We start from the raw sequence: 23,845 nt of genomic DNA on the forward strand, positions 1-23,845 counted from the left end.
ATATCCATATCTTCTTCATCTACACATATTGAACTTAACACATAAATGTCCATTGTCTTTATTTACATTAACTGGTTAAAACTGTTACCAGCTTTTTGGCAGGACAATGCCCCCTTTTGCACTTATAAAAATCTGGTTATAGGCAAGATCAAGTTCAGGTAAAGGTGTGTATGAAACAAGTACATACATTCAAAACTGAAAACAGCGGCAAATATGGGAATTGCCAAAGTGACCATTGTGGACGAGTGACCGCTATTCTCGGATCACCACTGTTTAGATGGTTGGTCAATTGGTAGCATTGCCACATCGTTGCCCCAACCAGTTGTTCGCACATAGTGTAAAACAAAGGCTCATTGCCGATATTTATGCCTAAGCATAATAACATAAATAATTTCTATTAAATAAAACATAATAATGTCTTATAAATCTATTTAATTTGATAACTATTTTAAAACTGAATCTATGACTTAATCAGCGATAGAAATGCTGTTTACTCATGTATCTCGTTCATTCAGTAAATCCGAGAGTTCATATTACATTCATTGGGATGTATTTTTTAAGTAAAGATTAGCACGTTTCATTGACGTCCCAACCGAACAAATCTAAAAGCATATTCCCTGTCTTAAACCGAAAGTATGATATAACTGTATTCTTCTAATTCAAAGAAAAAGACGTCAAATTTTGGTTAAAAAAAAGTTTATTATTAAAATTGAAATTCAATGTATTATTGTTCCTGAACAGACGATCCGCTCATGCTTAGTTGTTATGAATGCGGCTGATAATTGCTTCTAATACACATTCTTATTGTTATGTGCACCTGTTTTGTTTGTGTTCTTAATTTTCGCATCTTGAAACAACTGACTTGTGACCGTTGTTTTCAGTTCAAACATGACTATAGGAATGAAATATACTGGCCGTTGGCCATTCTGGACAATTCACCGTTATTCTCAAAACCAATTTGGAATGATTTTCGTCCGGAAGAATCCAGACTGACTCTTGTCTGCAATTGACCGTTATTCTCAAGTGACCATTATGTCAGTTTTGACTGTATTTACTACAGATATTCAATTGAAACTTGATACATGTTTTGGGAATCATCTAGGAGGTTATAGACCAAGGTCCAGAACTCAGACCAGAAATTAAGAAAAATTATGCTCTTTTGTGTACATAGCAAAGTCAGGTAAACATTCGCATGTTACAACTCCTATCTCCAGCTGACATGTGAACAGAGAATGGGGTTTCAATTTTTGCCAAGCTGGATTAAGGTCCCTGTTGCTAAAAATGTGTTAACAGTTAAAGTTCAGCTAGGATGGAGATATCATGCTGAAATTGTGTTTGTTACATGCTGATGAAGCTAGGACTTGCATTTAAGGCAAGCGGAATCAAGATCATAGCATAAATAGAAATGGAGTTTCTGCTCAATAACTGGAGTTTGTAAGGAGATATTTTTATGTATTTTGAATTTTCTGCTAGTGGCATCAGGGTTAGTGTTACCAAAAATATATAAGCCATGCCCTGTAAAAAGGGGGTTTAATGCATGAGGGTAAAGTGTCATCCCAGATAAGTCTGTGCAGTCTACACAGGCTAATCAGGGATGACACTTTCTGTCTTAACTGGATTGTTGCAAGGAAGAGACTCTCTGTATATGAACAATACCATAAAAGCGGAAAGTTTTGTCACTGAATAGCCTGTGCAGACTGCACAGGCTAATCTGGGATGACACTTTACGCACATGCAATAAGCCCCCTTTTCACAGAGCACAGCTCATATTAACACGTTCAAATCACTAACTTGAGCTTTGATGAAGATCACTAACTTGAGCTCTGATGAAGATCACTAACTTGAGCTTTGATGAAGATCACTAACTTGAGCTTTGATGAAGATCACTAACTTGAGCTTTTTATGAAGATCACTAACTTGAGCTCTGATGAAGATCACTAACTTGAGCTCTGATGAAGATCACTAACTTGAGCTTTGATGAAGATCACTAACTTGAGCTTTGATGAAGATCACTAACTTGAGCTCTGATGAAGATCACTAACTTGAGCTTTGATGAAGATCACTAACTTGAACTTTGATGAAGATCACTAACTTGAGCTTTGATGAAGATCACTAACTTGAGCTCTGATGAAGATCACTTACTTGAGCTTTGATGAAGATCACTAACTTGAGCTTTGATAAAGATCACTAACTTGAGCTCTGATGAAGATCACTAACTTGAGCTTTGATGAGGATCACTAACTTGAGCTTTGATGAAGATCACTAACTTGAGCTTTGATGAAGATCACTAACTTGAGCTTTGATGAAGATCACTAACTTGAGCTCTGATGTAGATCACTAACTTGAGCTTTGATGAAGATCACTAACCTGAGCTTGGATGAAGATCACTAACTTGAGCTTTGATGAAGATCACTAACTTGAGCTTTGATGAAGATCTCTAACTTGAGCTATGATAAAGATCACTAACTTGAGCTTTGATGAAGATCACTAACCTGAGCTTTGATGAAGATCACTAACTTGAGCTTTGATGAAGATCACTAACTTGAGCTTTGATGAAGATCACTAACTTGAGCTTTGATGAAGATCACTAACTTGAGCTCTGATGAAGATCACTAACTTGAGCTTTGATGAAGATCACTAACCTGAGCTTGGATGAAGATCACTAACTTGAGCTTTGATGAAGATCACTAACTTGAGCTTTGATGAAGATCTCTTACTTGAGCTATGATGAAGATCACTAACTTGAGCTTGGATGAAGATCTCTTACTTGAGCTATGATGAAGATCACTAACTTGAGCTTTGATGAAGATCACTAACTTTAGCTTAAATGAAGATCACTAACTTGAGCTTGGATGAAGATCACTAACTTGAGCTTAAATGAAGATCACTAACTTGAGCTTGGATGAAGATATTGTGCCGTAATTTTGTTTGTAGGTAGCTGACATGCATGCTAAGGTTTGGTTTGCATCGGGCAAGAAGAAAAATGGTTTCTATTCAATAACCTTAGTCAGCAGAGAGGTATTGTGTAGGTAGCTTATATGCAGACCTTGCTTGCAAAGTTAAATTAATTCCACTTCATTAATTGGTGAAATGTTGTTATCTTATTTCTTGGCATGGTTAAAAAAAAACTGATTTATGATCATCTTTTAGTTTACATGTACTATACAACTACTATAGATATTCAACCTTTAATATACATGTATCTATTTTGTCATAATTACAGGCGATTTACTGGAAACTTACTTAACACTACCAAAGCTGACAGCTCTTGTTTAGTTAACTAGAAATCATAAAGCCTTGACTGTTTTTGTGAACAAACAAAACTGTTCATTGGCATCAAGTTATTTAAGGCATTATGATGATAGCAACAGACTTTCCAAGACCTAAACTTCTTGAGTGGATTCGATTTTTACTGATAAAGAATTAATCTGACCATCTGTTTGCTTTTTAAAGTCTTAATATTTAAGGGTTAATATTAAAAACACACTTTTTATCCAGACTTCACAAAACAAACAGAAAATATTGACATGTTAAATTGGTCAAATGTTTGTTTACTAAAAATATGATTCCAAGTCTTTTGAAGACTAGAACTGCACGATCTGGGACGACACTTTACGCACATGCATTAAACCCCCATTACTCAGAGGATGAATCATATACATAGGATTTTTCTTGTTCTAGAAAATTTTGATTTGGTGTGGCAAATTTTGAAAAGTTGTGGACTTATTGTTTTCTCCTTTTCTTGAGCTTTTGGGATACTGTGAAACATTATGTAAAGTTCATTATCATAAATTGTATGTTCAGGCCAAAGTCGCTGATGGTGTTTAACTGTACATCTGGGGGACTTAACAGATTTACATGGGGCCAAATGGGTAAGTGGCTGTTATTATATGTTAGAATAGCCGTTGAGAAATATCATGCTTGCATGCTGTTTAATGTTATAGGTGACTAACAGTATTTCAGTTCAAATAATAAAAAAAAGTGATAACAAAAACAATTGCAGCAGGTTATTCTCATATTCCTATATTCTGTATACTTATAGCAAGTACAATTTAATCTCATTGAGCATTAGTCAAAGCTTATTTTAGCATTTTCCATATGATTTATGAATGGCATAAGCAGCCCTGGTTTAAGCCAACTTTGTTAGAGTTCAATCATTTTTCTGAGATCTAAAGTAAGTCATTTTACAATTTAGACTGGTTAGTGATTAAAGGTCGTCAGTGACTTTGCTTTGTCTGATGCCCATGTGACACAACTTAAGTAATGGTTTTCAAGTATCGCACATTTGATATTGTTGTTATCTGAGTATAAACTTCTTTTCAGATTAATTTAAAGGTGAAACAAGTTATTCATAAATTTTTGAAATTATTGCAAACCATCATTTGCTTGATTGTATGTGTTAGTAAGCAAATAAATGGGTTTATCAAATACAATTATCTCTAGTTTAAACTGTATAATTGTATGTACACTTTTGTATAAGTATCACCAATTCCTGACTCCATCTGGAAAAAAACGAACTTGTCAAGTTGTGTAATTCGCAATCAATTGATCAATAAGAACATCATTATCACTAACAAAACTTTCTGTTATTTAAAAACTAAATGTTTGAAAGTTTTCTATATTTTTTAGCTCACCTTAGCACAAATCGCTCATGGTGAGCTTTTGTGATCGCATTTTGTCCATCGTGTGTTGTGCGTCATACAGCGCCAACTTTTGCCTTGTTAAAACTCTAGGGGCCACATTCTGATCTTCATGAAATTTGCAAATAAAATTTGTGCCAATGATATCTTGGACAAGTTCGAAAATGATTCTGTTTTGATGAAAAAAACATTGCCGCCTGGGGGCAAGGCATTTTTCCTTAAAGGCCAATTGTAAAACCTTATTAACACTCTAAAGGCCACATTTATTGTCGGATCACCATGAAACTTAGTCAGAAGATTTGTCGCAATGATATCTTGGACAAGTTCAAAAATGGTTTCTGTTGCTTAAAAAACATTGTTGCCTGGGAGCGGACATTTTACCTTATATGGCTATTATATATAGTTAAACCTTGTTAACACTGTACAGTCCACATTTATTGTCTGATTTCATGAAACTTGGTCAGAAGATTTTTCCTGATGATATCTTTGACGAATTTGATAATGATTCTGGTTGGTTGAAAAACATGGCCTACATGGGCACGGGCATTTTTCCTTTTATGGCTATAGTAGAAACTTGTTAACACTTTAAAAGTTACATTAATAGTCCAATCTTCACAAAATTTGGTCAGAACATTTGATCTAATGATAGCTGGAATACATGGCATCCATGGTGCGGACATTTTTCTTTATATGGCTAAAGTAAAACCTTATTAACACTCTAGAGGCGACATTGATTGTCTGATCATCATAAAACTTGGTAAAAATATTTGTACCAATGATATCTTGGACGAGTTTTAAATTGGTTCAGATTTGTTGAAAAACATGGACACCAGAGGCGGGTCATTTTTCCGTATATGGCTTTAGTAAAACCTTGTAAACACTCTAGAGTCCACATTTATATTCTGATCTTCATGAAACTTGGTCAGAAGATTTGTCCCAATGATATCTTGGAAGTGTTCAAAAATGGTTCAGATTGGTTGAAAAACATGGCACACAGGGGTAGGGGCTTTTTCCTTATATGGCTATAATTAAAACTTGTCTACACTCTAAAAGTCACATTATTGTGAAATCTTCATGAAACTTGGTCAGAACATTTGTTGGTCAGAACATTTGTTTTAAGGATTTCTTGGATTGGTTTGAAAATAGTTATGCTATGTTGAAATATATTGCCACCAGGCGGCGGGTAATTTATTGTTATATGAATATAGAAAACCTTGTAAGCACTCTAAAAGTTACATTAAGAGTTTATTCTTCATGACACTTGTTCAAAACATTTGTTCTTATGTTATCCTGGGCTGCACAGAACAGGTCACACCCTTTGTATCTTAGGTGAGCGACTTTTTGCCTTTCAGGCCCTTGTAATTTGTAGTTTTTAGCTTGGCTGTTTTTGGAGAAAACCTGAGGTATTGTCATAGCCAGCTCGTCGTGTCGTGTCCGTCGTAGTGTCAGTTTGCAGCTGTCCGCGTCGTGCTGAAACCTTAACAAGGTTTTGAACATTGGCTCTAAAATCAAAGTGCTTCCACCTACAACTTTGAAACTTCATATGTAGCTGCACCCTGATGAGTTCTACATTCCACACCCATTTTTGGGTCACTAGGTCAAAGGTCAAGGTCACTGCAAGCTTTCATTTATTCAAAAATGCATCCGCAGCAGAGCGTTGGCACCCATTATGCGGTGCTCTTGTTTAATTTGTATTGAACTTAAACGTATTGAAAATGAGACATACTTACTTCTATATTGTATGTATTAAGATGGTGTACTTGTATATGTCTAAATAAACTGTCTGCTCTGTTTACCTGGTACTGAAATTGAAGAAATATGACTTTACTTATTGAACAGGTTGATCTATATTTTAGTATTATGTTTCTTTGAATCATTTCTTTGTTTCCAGAGAGACTGTCTTATGAATATTTAATGAAGAATCCATTGGAAAACATAGCAAGAGTGCCAAATGCAAAATTTACAAAGAGTGTGTAAGTAGACCTTAAGAGATAAAACAGTGAACTAGCATGCCACATGACTGTTTCTTTATGAGAATAGATAGTTCATGGTCAGGCATATACATCTCATTAACCTATTTATGCCTAGCGTCCTGAAAAAAGGACATTGCAAACAGCGCAGACCCAGATGAGACGCCGCATAATGCGGCGTCTCATCAGGGTCTGCGCTGTTTGCTTAAATGAATTTCTGTAAGAAATATTCTAAATATAGAAATAAATATACTAGACATCCCTAATTTTGGAAATAAATTGATCCAATTTAGAAGGATGGGAGAGTACACTAGGCATAAATGGGTAAAATAAGCCTAGTTCTGGGAAAACAGGGGTTTATGCACGTGGGCTAAGTCTCATCTCAGATTAGCCTTTGCACTGTGCACATGCTAATCAGGGCAACACTTTGCACTCTGCACATGCTAATCAGGGCAACACTTTGCACTGTGCACATGCTAATCAGGGCAACACTTTGCACTGTGCACATGCTAATCAGGGCAACACTTTGCACTGTGCACATGCTAATCAGGGCAACACTTTCGGGCTATACTCGATTTTTGTTTAGAAGAGACCATCTTACCAAAAACAAAATGCCAGCTGGTGTATACACAAATTCTGCAATTCATAGATCAAACTGACCAATCTGAAATAGGCAGATAAATATCTTGTATTGCCCCAAACAATGCTGGGAATATACTTGAGGTACATCTAAACTGATTAGTTTGGTTGATAGAAAATGTCAAATCTTAATCTTACACACTATTTTGTGTGTAATACAATGTGTTTCATAACTTTTGACCTAAAGTTAAAGATTGTTATGTCCTCTGCAAAGTTTTTATTCAGCAATAAATTTACCCATCCTGAAAAATACTGAAAACTGACCATTGTCGGTCAGACTCAGACGAGTCAATTATAGGAAATCCATACCCCTATTTTATCCTTTCAATTGTATGAGACTTTATGCAGAAAAGTTTTATCATTTTGCAATTTCCTTTAACATTTTGTTACTTCCTTTGAAGTCTTTTGATCAGCTTTATTATGCTCCCAGTAGGGGTGGCATATAGCAGTTGAACTGTCTGTCAGTCTGTGCGTCCATCTGAAAACTTTAACATTTGTCATAACTTTTGCAATATTGAAGATAGCAACTTGATATTTGGCATACACGTGTATCTCATGGAGCTGCACATTTTGAGTGGTAAAAGGTCAAAGTCAAAGTCGTCCTTCAAGGTCAAAGGTAATATATGGCATCTGTCCGTCCGTCCGTCCGAAAACTTAACATCTGCAATATTGAAGAAAGCAATTTGATATATGGCATGCATGTGTATCTCGTGGAGCTGCACATTTTTAGTGGTGAAAGGTCATGGTCAACCCACAAAGTCAAAGTAAAAGGTCAAATTTTGCAATATTTTAGATAGCAATTTGATATTTAACATGCATGTGTATCTGATGGAGCTGCACATTTTGAGTGGTGAAAGGTCAAGGTCGTCCTTCAAGGTCAAAGGTCAAATATATGGCGTCTGTCAGTCTGTCCGAAAACTTTAACATTGTTCATAACTTTTGCAATATTAAAGATAGCAACTTGATGTTTGGCATGCATGTGTATCTCATGGAGCTGCACATTTTTAGTGGTGAAAGGTCAATGTTATCTTTCAAGGTTAAAGATCAAATTTTTCGATGTTAAAGTTAGCAACGCGATATTTGGCATGCATGCATATCTCATGGAGCTGCACATTGTGAGTTATGAAAGGTCAAGGTCTTCCTTCAAGGTCAAGGTCAAAGTTCAAATTTTGTGATATTGAAGATAGCAAATTGATATTTGGCATGCATGCGTATCTCATGGAGCTGCGAATTGTGAGTGGTGAAAGGTAAAGGTCATCCTTCAAGGTCAAGGTCAAATTTTGCAATATTGAAGATAGCAACTCTATATTTGGCATGCATGTGTATCTCATGGGGCTGCACATTTTGAGTGGTGAAAGGTCAAGGTCATCCTTCAAGGTCAAAGGTCAAATATATGGCTTTAAAGTGGCGCAGTAGGGGGCATTGTGTTTCACAAACACAGCACTTGTTTGGTAGATAAATTAAAACTTTGTGGGAAGTTTATTCATGTAGAGCTGATTTAGAGGCAACAATTGTGCTAACACAACATATTCTAGTAACCTTAAATACCATCCTGTTACTTAAAAAATGTATTTCATTTTAAATGTTTTAATGCGAGCTATTTAAGAATTGCTTTTATATTATTCTATAAGAAGTTGTATATTGAGTTGGTGGGTGATATCAATTCAATGAATTGCTTGTTTATTCTTGTAGTGCATTATGATATATGTTTAAATGTGTGCAGTTATTAGAAATATAATTTAGCACATCTTCATAAGAAGGCGCCTACCTCATGACAATGTTGTTATTTTTAGAATTCCATGTCACAGATTATATTGATAAACAAATTATAATGATTAATGAATATATTTTGTGACTGTTCTGTTGCTATTGTTCTAGGCTTTGGCACGACACAAATGTGCTATTTGACCACATGTTGCCAGCCTATTTGATGGATATGTACATGTGGATTTCCGGTCGAAGAAGGATGTAAGTTGAAATTATTGTTTGTGTTATTTGCATTATTTAAGTGCCCTTGGAATAAAAGAATAGTGTATGATAACTTTTGTATAATTGATGTTAGATCGTAAACTCAATTTTTGTGGAAATATTTGTCTGCCAACTCCATTATTCTTTTAGCTTCATCATTTTTATATACACAGTTCAGGTCAGCAACTGCATCTTTTCACTGAAAACCTGTGTAAATAAATATTACTTATTTGTGCATCTTAAATTGTGTTTAAATTATCCCATGGCATCATTTTAAAAGAAAATTATATAATTAACCCTTTTTTATGCCCTCATAGGAGGGCATATTGTGATCGGACTGTCTGTCCGTCTGTCTGTCACATTGCGTTTAGGTTTCGAAAAATGCTCATAACTTCTATGTCCCTTGAGATCTAACCTTCATATTTGGTATGCATGTGTATATGGGCAAGGCCTTCCATATGCACACAAACTTTGACCCCTGTGACCTTGTCCGCGTTTAGGTTTCAAAATCTGTATTTAGGTTTTGAAAAAAGCTCATAACTTCTATGTCCCTTGAGATCTAATCTTCATATTTGGTATGCATGTGTAAATGGACAAGGCTTTTCCATACGCACAAAAAAATTGACCCCTGTGACCTTGACTAGGGTCTGCGTTTAGGTTTTGATATCTGCGTTTAGGTTTCGAAAAATGCTCATAACTTCTATGTCCCTTGAGATATAACCTTCATATTTGGTATGCAAGTGTATATGAACAAGGCCTTTCCATACGCAAAAAAATTCTGACCCCTGTGACCTTAACCTTGAACTTTGGGTCCATGTTAAGGTTTCGAAATCTGCATTTAGGTTTCAAAAAAGCTCATAACTTCTATGTCCCTTGAGATATAACCTTCATATTTGCTATGCATGTGTATATGGACAAGGCCTTTTCATACGTACACAAAGTTTGACCCCTGTGACCTTGACCTTGAACTTAGGGTCCGGGTTTAGGTTTCGCAATCTGCGTTTAGGTTTCGAAAAAAGTTTATAGGGGGCATAAGTCATCCTATGGTGACAGCTCTTGTTTCTTATGGTTTGTGTGCAATATTTGAGAACAAAATCTACTTGTTTCCTTTTGCTTTCAAATGATTTTAGTGCAGCATTTAAGGATACAAGTTACCAGTGCTCCATGGCTTCCTAACATTTATTCACAACAATCGAGCACAAAATATATTCATACACCCTTGATTTGTAAAGGTTTGTTTAGAACACTAAAAGACAAAATTGAATTAAGGTTAGTGCACAACATTCAACACAAAATTGTTAAAATCACCCTTGCTTTGTGAAGGTTTGATTTAAACACTAAAGCATCAAATTGAAATATTCACCCTTGTGTGTAAGCGTTTGTGCAACCATTCAAGCACATAATTTAATAATTCATGCTTCTTTTTGAAGGTTTGTGCACACCATTCAAGCAAATAATATTGAATTTTTCACTCTTGTTTTGTGAAGGTTTATGCACAATATTCAACACAAAATTTTAGAATTCACTCTTGCTTTGTAAAGGTTTGTGCAACCACTCAAGCACAAAATTAATCTTTCACCCATGCTTTGTAAAGGTTTGCTTACAACATTCAAGCATACAATTAAATCTTTCACCCTTGCTTTGAAAAAAGTGTGTGCAACCATTCAAGCACATGTTTGAATTATTCACCCATGCTTTGTAAAGGTTTGTGCATCCATTCAAGCACATATTTGAATTATTCACCCATGCTTTATAAAGGTTTGTGCATCCATTCAAGCACATATTTGAATTATTCACCCATGCTTTAAAGGTTTGTGCACACCATTCAAGCCCATATTTGAATTATTCACCCATGCTTTATAAAGGTTTGTGCATCGATTCAAGCACATATTTGAATTATTCACCCATGCTTTATTAAGGTTTGTGCACACCATTCAAGCACATATTTGAATTATTCACCCATGCTTTATAAAGGTTTGTGCACTCCATTCAAGCACATATTTGAATTATTCACCCTTGCTTTATAAAGGTTTGTGCAACCATTCAACACAAAAATTTTGAATTCACAATTGCTTTGTAAAGATTTGTTAACAACACTTAAGCACAAAATTGAATTATTTAGCCTTGCTTTGTAAAGGTTTTTGCGCAACATTCAAGCACAAACTTTAACCATTCACCCTTGCTTTGTAAAGGTTTGTGCACAATATTCAATACAAAATTTTAGAGTTCACAATTGCGTTTTAAAGGTTTGTTAACAACACTTAAGCACAAAATTGAATTATTCAGCCTTTTTTGTAAAGGTATTTGTACAACATTTAAACACAAACTAACCATTCACCCTTGCTTTGTAAAGGTTTGTGCGCCTCCAAGAGAAGCTACGCAAGGCAGTTAGCAGTCTGGAGTTCTTCACAGCTAGACAGTGGGAATTCAGCCATGACAATCTGCTCATGTTGGAGAGATTGATGTCCCCAGATGACAAAAAGGTGTAGCAAGATTGCAGAGTTTGCTTTGAGAGAACTCGTAGCATCTTCTTTCTTTTATCTTTCTATTTGTATTTAAAGTGATGACAGATGATGAGGTTAATTGCAATTCACAACAATAATGATCCTACACTTTATTGTTCCCTACCGGTGAAACCGGAGGGGACTTATGGTTTGCGCTCCGTGTTTCAGTCAGTCTGTCAGTCCGTCACACTTTTCTGGATCCTGCGATAACTTTAAAAGTTCTTCATATTTTTTAATGAAACTTGAAACATGGATAGATGGCAATATGGAGAGTATGCACGTCATTTCATTTCAGTTCCTACGTCAAGAATTCTGGTTGCTATGGAAACAAATATTTAAAAAAAAAAAAAATTACTGACAATGGTGGAGTTTCACTGGGAGGGGACAATATTGCTTGGCAATCTCTTGTTATTACCTATTTATCATTACCCAACAGTTAATGAGTAATCAGTATACTGTATATCAAGGGATTTGCACTGATCCATATACAAAGCTGATTTTGCAGAGGATATCAATTCAACAAATTTCTTTGGTAACTTTTGGTCACATATGTATCAACGTAAAAAAAACTTTGGATTTCCCATTAAAGGATTACTTTCGATTATAAACTTTAATGTTTGCCTCTTTCAGTAAAAATCTTATCACCTAATTGTATGAATTGATAGCTTAAATGGTGATGTTGTAGTGGATAGTGTCTGCCATGGGTAGCTGAAGGTCTATGGTTTGATTTGCACTCTATGTGCATTATTAAGGTCTACTCCAAAATGCCAAGTACCAAGAAAAGAGACTTGAGAGTAAAAAATATCAACTTTAGACTTACGCTTTGTAAACAGTCTAGTTATAATGTACAATTTAAAACAAAGCGTAACCTTAATGTTTCTAGTAATGCCTGACATTTTTACAGCTTCTTACATCTAACATCTTTAGCACTTAAAAAGTCACCTATCGTGATTGTACTTCATAGGCTCTGTGGTCACCATCGTGATCGTACTTCATAGGCTCTGTGGTCACCATCGTGATTGTACAGCATAGGCTCTGTGCAGGTTTTATGCGAACAAAAAAATGATACTTCTTGAAACTGCTTTGATCAGTTGATTTTAATGTTTATTGGTAATCGGCATTCCAGATTGAAGCACTCTTATGCTTTGTTGATTGTATTAACATTATAAGCAGATACTTAATGTGTTTGATGCTACACCAGAAGAATGTTTATTACATCTAGTCCAGTCTCGTCATATATCAAGTCTTAAAGGGGAATGAAGCTTATGCTGTTTGAACTCAGAAAATACAGAAGAAGGCAGCCCAATGTCATCTTGTCAAGAAGCTGTAATAATACATATATGTACATATGTATATGTAAATAAGCATCACGATCAGACAAGTTTGAGTTGTCTACTGATTATTTTTCTGAATTCAAAATTAATGATGGTAAAATTTATGTTAAGCTACTTAAGATTGGTTTTAAACAATCAATGATGCTGAAGATAAAAGTTCCAATACAAGTCCTTATTCTATACATGTACTCCCCTACTTCAGAACTTCAACTTTAATCCCAAGAGCATACACTGGCCCACATACATGGAGGCCTACTGCCTGGGAACCAAACGCTACGTGCTCAAGGAACACATATCGGCATTACCAAACGCACGCAAGGCACTAGTCAGGTAGCTATTACTGTGGCTGGTTGGAATAGAACAAGATTTTTTATTTAAAGGGGCCTTTTCACAGATTTTGGCATGTTTTGAACTTTGTCATTAAATGCTTTATATTGATAAATGTAAACATTTAATTTTAAAAGCTCCAGTAAAAAATCAAAAATAAAATTTAAAAAAGAAAAAAAAGTAATCCGCAGGAGGGCTCGAACCAGTGACCCTCGGATTCCTGAAGTAAAAACGCATTAGCCAACTGAGCTATCCTGCCAAGCATACCTAACACGCGAATTTTATACGTTATATAAGCAATCTTCGTAGTTTCACAAATTTAAACGACAACAACAGAACTCTCCAAATTATTCAATCGTTTCGCGTTGCAACCCTTTATAATTTTTAGGTTTTTAAATCATCCAAAGATGCATATAATGGCTATATTAGACCATGGCAAATGTTCAGTAATACTGTTTCCTCACAAATATCATAACTAAACCGAAAATTTGCGAATCTGAAACAACTTTTTTCAATTTTTTCAATTTACCAAACCTCGAAAAGATCCCTTTAAAGAGTGAGGAAAATTATCATTATCCACAACAATTACAACATTTTCTATGTCTTCTTAATCGTCATTAATGTATGGATTTGTGCATATGTTAATCCTTTAAATGGTGATGAAGTAGTGAATGTTTACCAGAATCACCCCATATGTTTCCAATTTTAATACACATCATTGAAACTTCTATGCAATATTCTTTATTATAGTAAGTTAAGCATGTGTAATTTCAATTACCCAATATAAAAAATTGCAAATTAAAAAAAAGTTTTTCCCCTTGAACTAAATATTTTTATTAGTATTAATTACTAACTAAATAGTATTTAGTTAAAACATGGAGAAAATTCTATGATGAACTTGTAGAGCAAGCATTGTTCTAAACATCTTATGTCGGGACAGCGTGGCAAACATCCTCTCTTATAAATTGCTTCAAAATAAGATGTGCGATGGCAGGGAGTGTTCATTATCACTGTGACGAGCTTTAACCCTTTGCATGCTGGGAAATTTGTTGTCTGCTAAAATGTTGTCTGCTAAATTTCTAAAATTAGCATTTTCTTTGATTTTTTTCAAAGAATACTATCCGAATAGCAAACAGTTTGGATCCTGATGAGACGCCACGTTCTGTGGCGTCTCATCTGGATCCAAACTGTTTGCACAGGCCTTCAAAATTCGGTTCCCGCACTGAAAGGGTTAGTCTAACATTTTACATTCACACAGGTTGCAGCGACTGAATATGCTATTCCAAGTGGTTGTGTTCATGGTAGTGTGGAGGTTGCTGGTGAAGCGTGTCACAGTGGCACGTGTCCTGTGGAACATGATCCTGGGCTGGGCCGGACGGCTGCTGCAGAGGGTGCCGGGGATTGCTCGCTCTACCTAGGCTTGCAGTGGAGGGACCATGATGCATATAAATAAAATATTGAATCTATTGGATTGAAAGCTGGGCTTTCTTAAACATTAGCTACGCACAATTGCTGCAAATAAATTGATTTCATTAAAGAAAATTAAAGTTGCAAAAATGCATTAATTGTGAAGTAGCCAAATTCAGACATTAAATTAGGAATGATGCGTTTTTCCAAAGAACAGTTAAAATCAGGGGAAGCTCAGTAATCTTACTCTTGTATAAATGAGTAATGTGTTTATGGAGTTATTAATACCTAAAGCTGTTCACAAACTCGCAAGGAAATCAAATATACCAATTTTTATTAGCGAGGCTGTTTTCAGGAGAAAACCCGAGCTATTGTCATAGCCAGCTCGTCCGACGTCCGCCGTAGTTCTAAAACCTGAACATTGGCTCTAAAATCAAAGTGCTTGCTCCTTCAACGTTAAAACTTCATATGTAGATGCACCTTGATGAGTTCTACACCCCACACCCATATTTGGGTCACTAGGTCAAAGGTCAAGGCCACTGTGACCTTGAATATCAAACTTTAACATAGGCTCTAAAATCAAAGTGCTTCCACATACAACTTTGAAACTTCATATGTAGTTGCACCTTGATGAGTTCTACATGCCACAGCCATTTTTGGGTCACTAGGTCAAAGGTCAAGGTCACTGTCACCTCTAATATAAAACTTTAACAAAAACCTTAACATTGCCTCTAAAATCAAAGTGCTTCCACCTACAACTTTGAAACTTCATATGTAGATGCACCTTGACGAGTTCTACACGCCACACCCATTTTGGGTCACTAGGTCAAAGGTCAAGGTCACTGTGACCTCTAAAAAAAAAAAAAAAAATTATGACAAGCTTTCGCAGCCGAGCGTGGCACCCGTTATGCAGTGCTCTTGTTTATTATGCCCCCCTTCGAAGAAGAGGGGGTATATTGCTTTGCTCATGTCGGTCTGTCGGTTCGTCCACCAGGTGGTTGTCAGACGATAACTCAAGAACGCTTGGGCCTAGGATCATGAAACGTCATAGGTACATTGATCATGACTTGCTGATGACCCCTATTGATTTTGAGGTCACTAGGTCAAAGGTCAAGGTTACGGTGACCCGAAATAGTAAAATGGTTTTCGGATGATAACTCAAGAACGCATACGCCTAGGATCATGAAACTTCATAGCTACATTGATCATGACTTGCAGATGACCCCTATTGATTTTGAGGTCACAAGGTCAAAGGTCAAGGTCACGGTGACCCGAAATAGTAAAATGATTTTCGGATGATAACTCAAGAACGCTTTTGCCTAGGATCATGACACTTCATAGGTATATTGATTGTGACCCGCAGATGACCCCTATTGATTTTCAGGTCACTAGGTCAAAGGTCAAGGTCACAGTGACAAAAATTGTATTCACACAATGGCTGCCACTACAACAGACAGCCCATATGGGGGGCATGCATGTTTTACAAACAGCCCTTGTTTATATATCCATGTATACACAAACATGCAAGGAAATCAAATGTACCAATTTTCATTAAGTGTTTATATCAGTTTTGTTATATTGTTAATGTATAGGCAGATTATTGTATATGAAACCTTGGAGTGTTGCACAATTATTTACTAATTTGTTGCAAACACAGTTAAGCTTATATTAATGTCTGTTAAAAAGTTTTGCATGGCTCAACTTTACTTCTACATCCACTTGTCTATTCTGCCAGAGCTCTCAAAATTGACTTGTTCTGGCCAAAAAGTGATTTGTCCTTACTTTAAATGTGACTTCAAATACTATGTTAGTATTCAGTAATTTCACAACATATTGTATGTATATCAGATGTATAGCTCGACTGGAAGAGTGTCCCCATATGTTGGCCCTAAATCTATCAGTATAATAAACACAAGCAAATGATTCAAAATTACTAACATAGTAAACTAACATATTCATGTATAATAAAACAAAACTCTCTAGAACTTCTTATTAAAGAAAACTATTTAACAAAAAAGACATATTTTAACCGTAAGCTACGTGTTAAGTGTTGTTAGTTGAACTCTGGGATATATTTGCCTTGTTAATAATTTGGTATAGTGTGTAAGTATCGGAATACTTCACGCTTCATAGTTTCAGTATCAACTAACAGTTTTGAAAATACATTCTAACCAAATCAATGGAGTTTGGAAACGATTTTTATGTTTGTAAGAGAAAATAGAGATCTTTTTTCACACTTTCACAGTACACTTCACTCAAAGCAGTTGTTTACTTTGGTGCTACCTACTTTACATAAGCACCAGTGGCAGATTTTATATGTTGTATTTGTATCTTTTTTCTCATAAACACATTGTAAATTTGCTACAATTTTGTTATTGTCAGAAGTGCATTTAAACATTGTGATCTCGCATTGAAAATGAATTCATTAAAGCCTTCTTCATTTTTTTCTATAAGATCTGTATATGAGTGTACACCTGCATTTATACCCATCATGGTTTTACCCTTTTAGTGCTGGAACCCAATTTTAAAGGCCTTTGCAAACAGTTTGGATCCAGATCAGACGCCACAAAATGTGGCGTCTGATCAGGATCCAAACTGTTTGCTATTCTGATATAGGTCTTTGAAAAAAAGTGAAAGAAAATTATTATTTTAGAATTTCAGCAGACATCAATTTAGCAGACGACAAATATCCCAGCATGCAAAGGATTAAGACTCTGTATTGCATCCTGATCAAGTATATTTGGTACAGAGTGCCTCACCCAACCCAAGCAGGGAAAAAAATCTGAGTATCTTTTTTATTCAGAATATATTTTAATTAAGAGTAGCATATTTTTTAAATAAGAGCAGTAACCTCAACTTCATTTTATCTAGTCAAGTAGTTTGCCCAGATATATACTACCAGGAATTCTCTATTTATTAAATTATTTCAAGTTCTCTTTTTGTAAAATTATTATCTTGTTGTCTGTGATATTGAATCTTTGAATGCATGGCAAATAGTTCATTTGCTTTTGTCACAATTTATTTTTATGAATATTGCATTAATTTCTTTTCTTTATACATTTTATCTTTCAAAACGTTATGCTTTACATTTTTAGCAAGAATCACATCAGTTTAATTTTAATACCACATGGAACCTGTATTTTCTTCACTGAGAACTCCCAAAGCTTGCACACTTGTCTTATCAGGGGTGTGATAGGGAAAAGAAAAAAAGAAAAACTGTCAAACTTTGTGTTAAGATATATTGGCATCGAAATGGAGGGAAACAACAAGTGAGACCCCTGATGATGTATTTCTGTTGATGATGCATTTGAAGCTTTAACATTAGATTAGGCTGTGTCGTTTCAATAGATTTTTCTACAAGTTTATATGTGCAACATTTTGTACCTAGAATAAAAAAAGAAATCCAACATACTATTGTGTTCTTTGTTGTATTGATATTTATTAACAAATTAAAAAGCCAAAGGTTTACATTTCTCAACTGGATCGAATATGAGCATCACAAGTGAAGAAGGTGCTGATTAGTCTGTCATCATCACTAGGACATTGTGAATAAGGTGCTGATTAGTCTGTCATCATCACTGGGACATTGTGAATAAGGTGCTGATTAGTCTGTCATCATCACTGGGACATTGTGAATAAGGTGCTGATTAGTCTGTCATAATCACTGGGACATTGTGAAGAAGGGGCTGATTAGTCTGTCATCATCACTGGGACATTGTGAATAAGGTGCTGATTAGTCTGTCATCATCACTGGGACATTGTGAAGAAGGCGCTGATTAGTCTGTCATCATCACTGGGACATTGTGAATAAGGTGCTGATTAGTCTGTCATAATCACTGGGACATTGTGAAGAAGGGGCTGATTAGTCTGTCATCATCACTGGCACATTGTGAAGAAGGTGCTGATTAGTCTGTCATGATCACTAGGACATTGTGAAGAAGGTGCTGATTAGTCAGTCATCATCACTGGGACATTGCGAAGAAGGTGCTGATTAGTCTGTCATCATCACTGGGACATTGTGAAGAAGGCGCTGATTAGTCTGTCATCATCACTGGGACATTGTGAATAAGGTGCTGATTAGTCTGTCATAATCACTGGGACATTGTGAAGAAGGGGCTGATTAGTCTGTCATCATCACTGGCACATTGTGAAGAAGGTGCTGATTAGTCTGTCATGATCACTAGGACATTGTGAAGAAGGTGCTGATTAGTCTGTCATCATCACTGGGACATTGTGAAGAAGGTGCTGATTAATCTGTCATCATCACTGGGACATTGTGAAGAAGGTGCTGATTAGTCTGTCATCATCACTGGGACATTGTGAAGAAGGTGCTGATTAGTCTGTCATCATCACTGGCACATTGTGAAGAAGGTGCTGATTAGTCTGTCATCATCACTGGGACATTGTGAAGAAGGTGCTGATTAGTCTGTCATCATCACTGGCACATTGTGAAGAAGGTGCTGATTAGTCTGTCATCATCACTGGGACATTGTGAAGAAGGTGCTGATTAGCCTGTCATCATCACTGGCACATTGTGAAGAAGATGCTGATTAGTCTGTCATCATCACTGGCACATTGTGAAGAAGGTGCTGATTAGTATGTCATCATCACTGGGACAATGATGAGATATCACAAGTGAAGAAGGTGCTGATTAGTCTGTCATCATCACTGGGACATTGATAAGATTACATTGGAACGCGATATGAAAGCTGTGGGAGTCTATGTACTTGTAGATTCCCCATCTGGCCACATTACTTGTGTGGGGATTATTCTACGGCAATTCTCCCCTTTCCTTAGATTCAAGTAAGGGAGTTGTCTATACTGGAATGAGCATGACTCAAACAATTGCTCTAGACCTTCAAAGTAGGGGAAAATTGACAATATGTATGTAATTCTTGTGATACAGAAAATAAACAAAGAACAAAGGCTAATACTGAAAAAAGATTTGTCATTTATTTGCACTCTGCATTGCATCTCAGTGTTCCTAATTAAATGAACTTTTATTACATTCAGATCAATTCAAAGTGAGTGATATACATAATGTAACAAATGTTTTGATCCCTTAAAACTGAAAAATTTATGCTCCACACATAAAAAATAACGAACAATTGCATCTGAATTTCTGGATATATTTTAGGGCTCGTTTAAGGCAATATACTAAGATAAGTAATCAACCTTTAATACTTCCAGAGTAATACTCCAAAAAAGTTACGGACTAAATAAAAACGCTAGAGTTGTGACCCATATACGCTGCACTTTACTCTCAATATATCTTCGCGTGACTTTGTTCGGTTCCTTATTAAACGTTAATTGAAGTTTGCACATCGGTGCTGCTTTTTTCCAATAAGCATTTTTTTCTTAAGAATTTCAACTAGTGCATAAAAGACAGATTTTTAAGCTTCTTATGGCAATGTGAAATAACATCCGAATTACTTTATTTAATAAGCACATGTTCTTGTTAAAAAAATCCATGTACACTGCACGATTATGCTTCACGCAACGTGAACATTTGTCACCATTTTCAGACGTATTCAAGGATTTATTCGTATACCTTAAGATATCGGCACAAACTGCAAGAAGTCACGTAAATCCATTCACTGCAATATACCCCCACCCCCTCAAAAAAAGAGAAGAAAAAGACATGCGTATTAATAAGAGAAGTTTCGTTATTATACTTTAATTGTAACTTTCCATAATAAGAGCGTAATGACCTGCACAAGAAAATTCATTTAAGGGCAACAACTCTGCACTTCCTTAAAGCTCCCTGTATCAATTCGATACTTTTTATTTTCCACAGGGTGAGGGCTATTCTTTTGACGTAAGTTCATCTGTTTTTTCCTACTGTCCATACTTCTGGAAAACTTACGTCCGGAGTTATACTTCGGAACTGCTTTGGCCGAATTCATTGAAACTATGTATGAGTGTAAACATTGATAAAAGGAGGATGAACATAATGATACAATGCCTTCGCTTTCGACTCACAAATAATCGAGTCATAGCAATTAATTACTTGAAAATAAGCACACTTTTGGAACCACATCTTGGAACTGCTATGGCCAATTTAATTGAAACTTGGTGTGTGTGTGTGTATATATGAATAAGATGTGTGTATATATGATGAGGGCAATCCAAATTGAATTGCCACCCACGTTGTTCCTCTTGTCAATAACCGAGTTATGGCTTTTTTAATTCGAACAAGAGCTGGGTTTGTGAAATACAATTATGACCCTACTGCATCCATAAAATCAGCTCAATATCGTAAAGCTTTATGTATAAAAAAAACTCCGGAAAACAGAATACCAGACGGACAGTGCGACTGCTATATAATAATATCACGGCCGTTAATCACGCGTGCCACCTCTCTTTTGAGATGCATTAATAAATGAGCCAATGCAACTTCCGAGGTTGCGCTCAGGCCCGGATGTTTTAAAATTTTATGGATAATTTTTCAGGGTGATTAGGCTTTTTTTCAAAATAGTTTGCATTCTTTTTACAATCGGGCAATGCAATTCTATTTCAAATTAAATTTCAAAACATCCGGGTCTGAGCGTCCACTTCCTAGGTAGAAATGGCTCATTTAATAATGCATCTCAAAAAACGAGGTGGCGCGCGTGATTAACGGCCGTGAAAAGCCCTACCAGTGGCATAAAAACCCTTTACATAGAATTTTACTCTGTCTAGCTTTATCTCCAAAAAGATAGGAGCCACAACCATGAAACTTACCGCAACTAGAGCTTTGTCACAGACGTGACGAATACCCCCACATTCCGCATTGACACAGAATATTTTGAAAATGTCTTCACAAAAAAAACAACGGACACCATGATTACTGTTTAAAACGCACTAAGTGGCCCCGTGACCTTGTTTTTGACCCGACATGGCCCATGTTCGAACTTGACCTACACATCATCTAGATACAACTTCTGAAAAAGTTTGGTGAAGCTCTGATGAAAACAACTTGAATTAGAGAGCGGACACCATGCTCAATGTTTAAAACGCACTAAGTGACCCCGTGACCTAGTTTTTGACCCCGCATAGCCCATGTTCGAACTTGATTTACACATCATCTATATACAACTTCTGACCAAGTTTGGTGAAGCTCTGATGAAAACTACTTGAATTAGAGAGCAGGACACCATGCTCAATGTTTAAAACGCACTAAGTGACCACGTGACCTCATTTTTGACCCGGCATGACCCATATTCGAACTTGACCTAGACATCATCTAGATACAACATCTGACCAAGTTTGGTGAAGATCAGATGAAAACAACCTGAATTAGAGAGCGGACACTTAATACGGACCGACAAACCGACAAGCTCACTCCTATATACCCCTCTTAACTTCTTCTTCATTATTTTTTATCGAGTGCACCGGGATTGTCTCCCATATGGCCATCGCCCCCAGAAAGACGGGTTAGTTGGTTACGGGGGATAGTGCAAGATACAGGAGTCACCCCGTTCCAGAGGTGACCCTGCGTCTTTTAGTGCCCGGTGTATAGCACCTATACACTGCACCTCGGTTTAAAGTCTCATGCGAAAGACGAGTTAGTAGGTTAGGTGCAGCGGGGGATCGAACCAGCGATCTCTGGATTGTGAAGCCAGTGTGTTACCACTAGACCACGGATCCGTTACCCTCTTAACTTCGTTTGTGGGGGTATAATTATCCTCATCTGGGACCGTGTCAGATGGTGGTAGCGGATCCGTGGTCTAGTGGTAACACACTGGCTTCACAATCCAGAGATCGCTGGTTCGATCCCCCGCTGCACCTAACCTACTAACTCGTCTTTCGCATGAGACATTAAACCGAGGTGCAGTGTACTAGGTGCTATACACCGGGCACTAAAAGACCCAGGGTCACCTCTGGAACGGGGTGTCTCCTGTATCTTGCACTATCCCCCGTAACCAACTAACACGTCTTTCTGGGGGCGATGGCCATATGGGAGACAATCCCGGTGCACTCGATAAAAAAAGAAAAACAAAACGTGTCAGATGGTGATGACACATTTAGGATAATTTCACGGCCGTTAATCAAGCGCGTCACCTCTTATTTGATATGCATTAATAAATCAGCTAAAGCTACTTCCGAGGTGGCGCTCAGGCCCCGATGTTTTGATATTTACGGATAATTTTACAGGGCGATTGTTTTTTCAACTTTTTTCGCATCACTTTCAAAAATCGGACCAATTTAGTGCCATTCAGCGATTATAAATTCATCCAAAGATGTACAAACACATACTATTTGAAAACGTGAGGACCTTTATAAGTTGTGGCATGGTAGAATTCATAAAGGCAAATCGATGTCTTTTGCCGGTGTGACGAGCAAATTCCCAGCCAATTGATTCATTACATTAAATGATTGCTTTGAACATGTACAAGTTCATGCGTGCTCAAAAACATCGGTTTCTAGCCGATCTAATAGAAAAATTTGCATTTTTCAAAAAGATCTCCTTAATATTGTCTCTAAGGAATCTCTTTTGGAAAGTTCAAAATTATCTACTACGTCGGCAAGAAGCCAATATTTCTGTGCATGTAGCATCTAATGTATGTTGTACGCAATCGTTAGAGATTTAAATGGGGGGGGGGGGGGGGGGGGGGGGGGGGGGAATTGTATCGTCTCAAAGAAAACGCATCGAAATGCTTTTTAAAAACTCCACCATGCCACAACTTATAAAGGTTCTCATGTTTTTAAATGGGTTGAGAATGTATGTTTCTGTACATTTTTGATTAATTAATCTTCGCTGAATCGCACTACATTGCCCGATTTTAAAAATAATGCAAAATATGTTGAATAAACATAAAACCTAATCAATCTGTAAAATTATCCACGAAATTTCATAACATCCGGGCCTGAGCGCCACCTAAAAAAAGAGGTGGCGAACGTAACACATTTTATCTTGGCCTATAGTCAATTTGACAGGGGCGTCGGAAGCAAATTGACATTGGGGCGGCGGAGGGGGTGGGTATGGGAGGGTGTATCCCCTCCCGTTGGTGGGGTCCGGTTTTTTTCCCCAAATTTTAGCATCAACTGGCGCATTCTGGTGCGTTTTTATGCCC

The 23,845-nt window shown here is 36.6% G+C and overlaps 1 protein-coding gene across 4 annotated transcripts in view; it reads left to right on the forward strand.

Annotated features, from left to right (window-relative positions):
- LOC127842616 (fatty acyl-CoA reductase 1-like) overlaps positions 1-18,200 on the forward strand; it is a 51,569-nt gene extending 33,369 nt beyond the window's left edge. For all 4 annotated transcript variants that reach the window (XM_052372213.1, XM_052372208.1, XM_052372209.1 and 1 more), the window contains 6 exons: positions 3,805-3,872; positions 6,532-6,613; positions 9,128-9,217; positions 11,571-11,700; positions 13,258-13,385; positions 14,641-18,200. In XM_052372213.1, coding sequence (XP_052228173.1) covers positions 3,805-3,872; positions 6,532-6,613; positions 9,128-9,217; positions 11,571-11,700; positions 13,258-13,385; positions 14,641-14,800 — 658 coding nt within the window. In that variant the 3' untranslated portion in view covers positions 14,801-18,200. The remainder of the gene's footprint in view (positions 1-3,804; positions 3,873-6,531; positions 6,614-9,127; positions 9,218-11,570; positions 11,701-13,257; positions 13,386-14,640) is intronic.
- Positions 18,201-23,845: the final 5,645 nt, after the last annotated feature.

The sequence above is a fragment of the Dreissena polymorpha genome, chromosome 1 (assembly GCF_020536995.1).
Source record: "Dreissena polymorpha isolate Duluth1 chromosome 1, UMN_Dpol_1.0, whole genome shotgun sequence".
Classification (NCBI taxonomy): Eukaryota; Metazoa; Mollusca; class Bivalvia; order Myida; family Dreissenidae; genus Dreissena; species Dreissena polymorpha.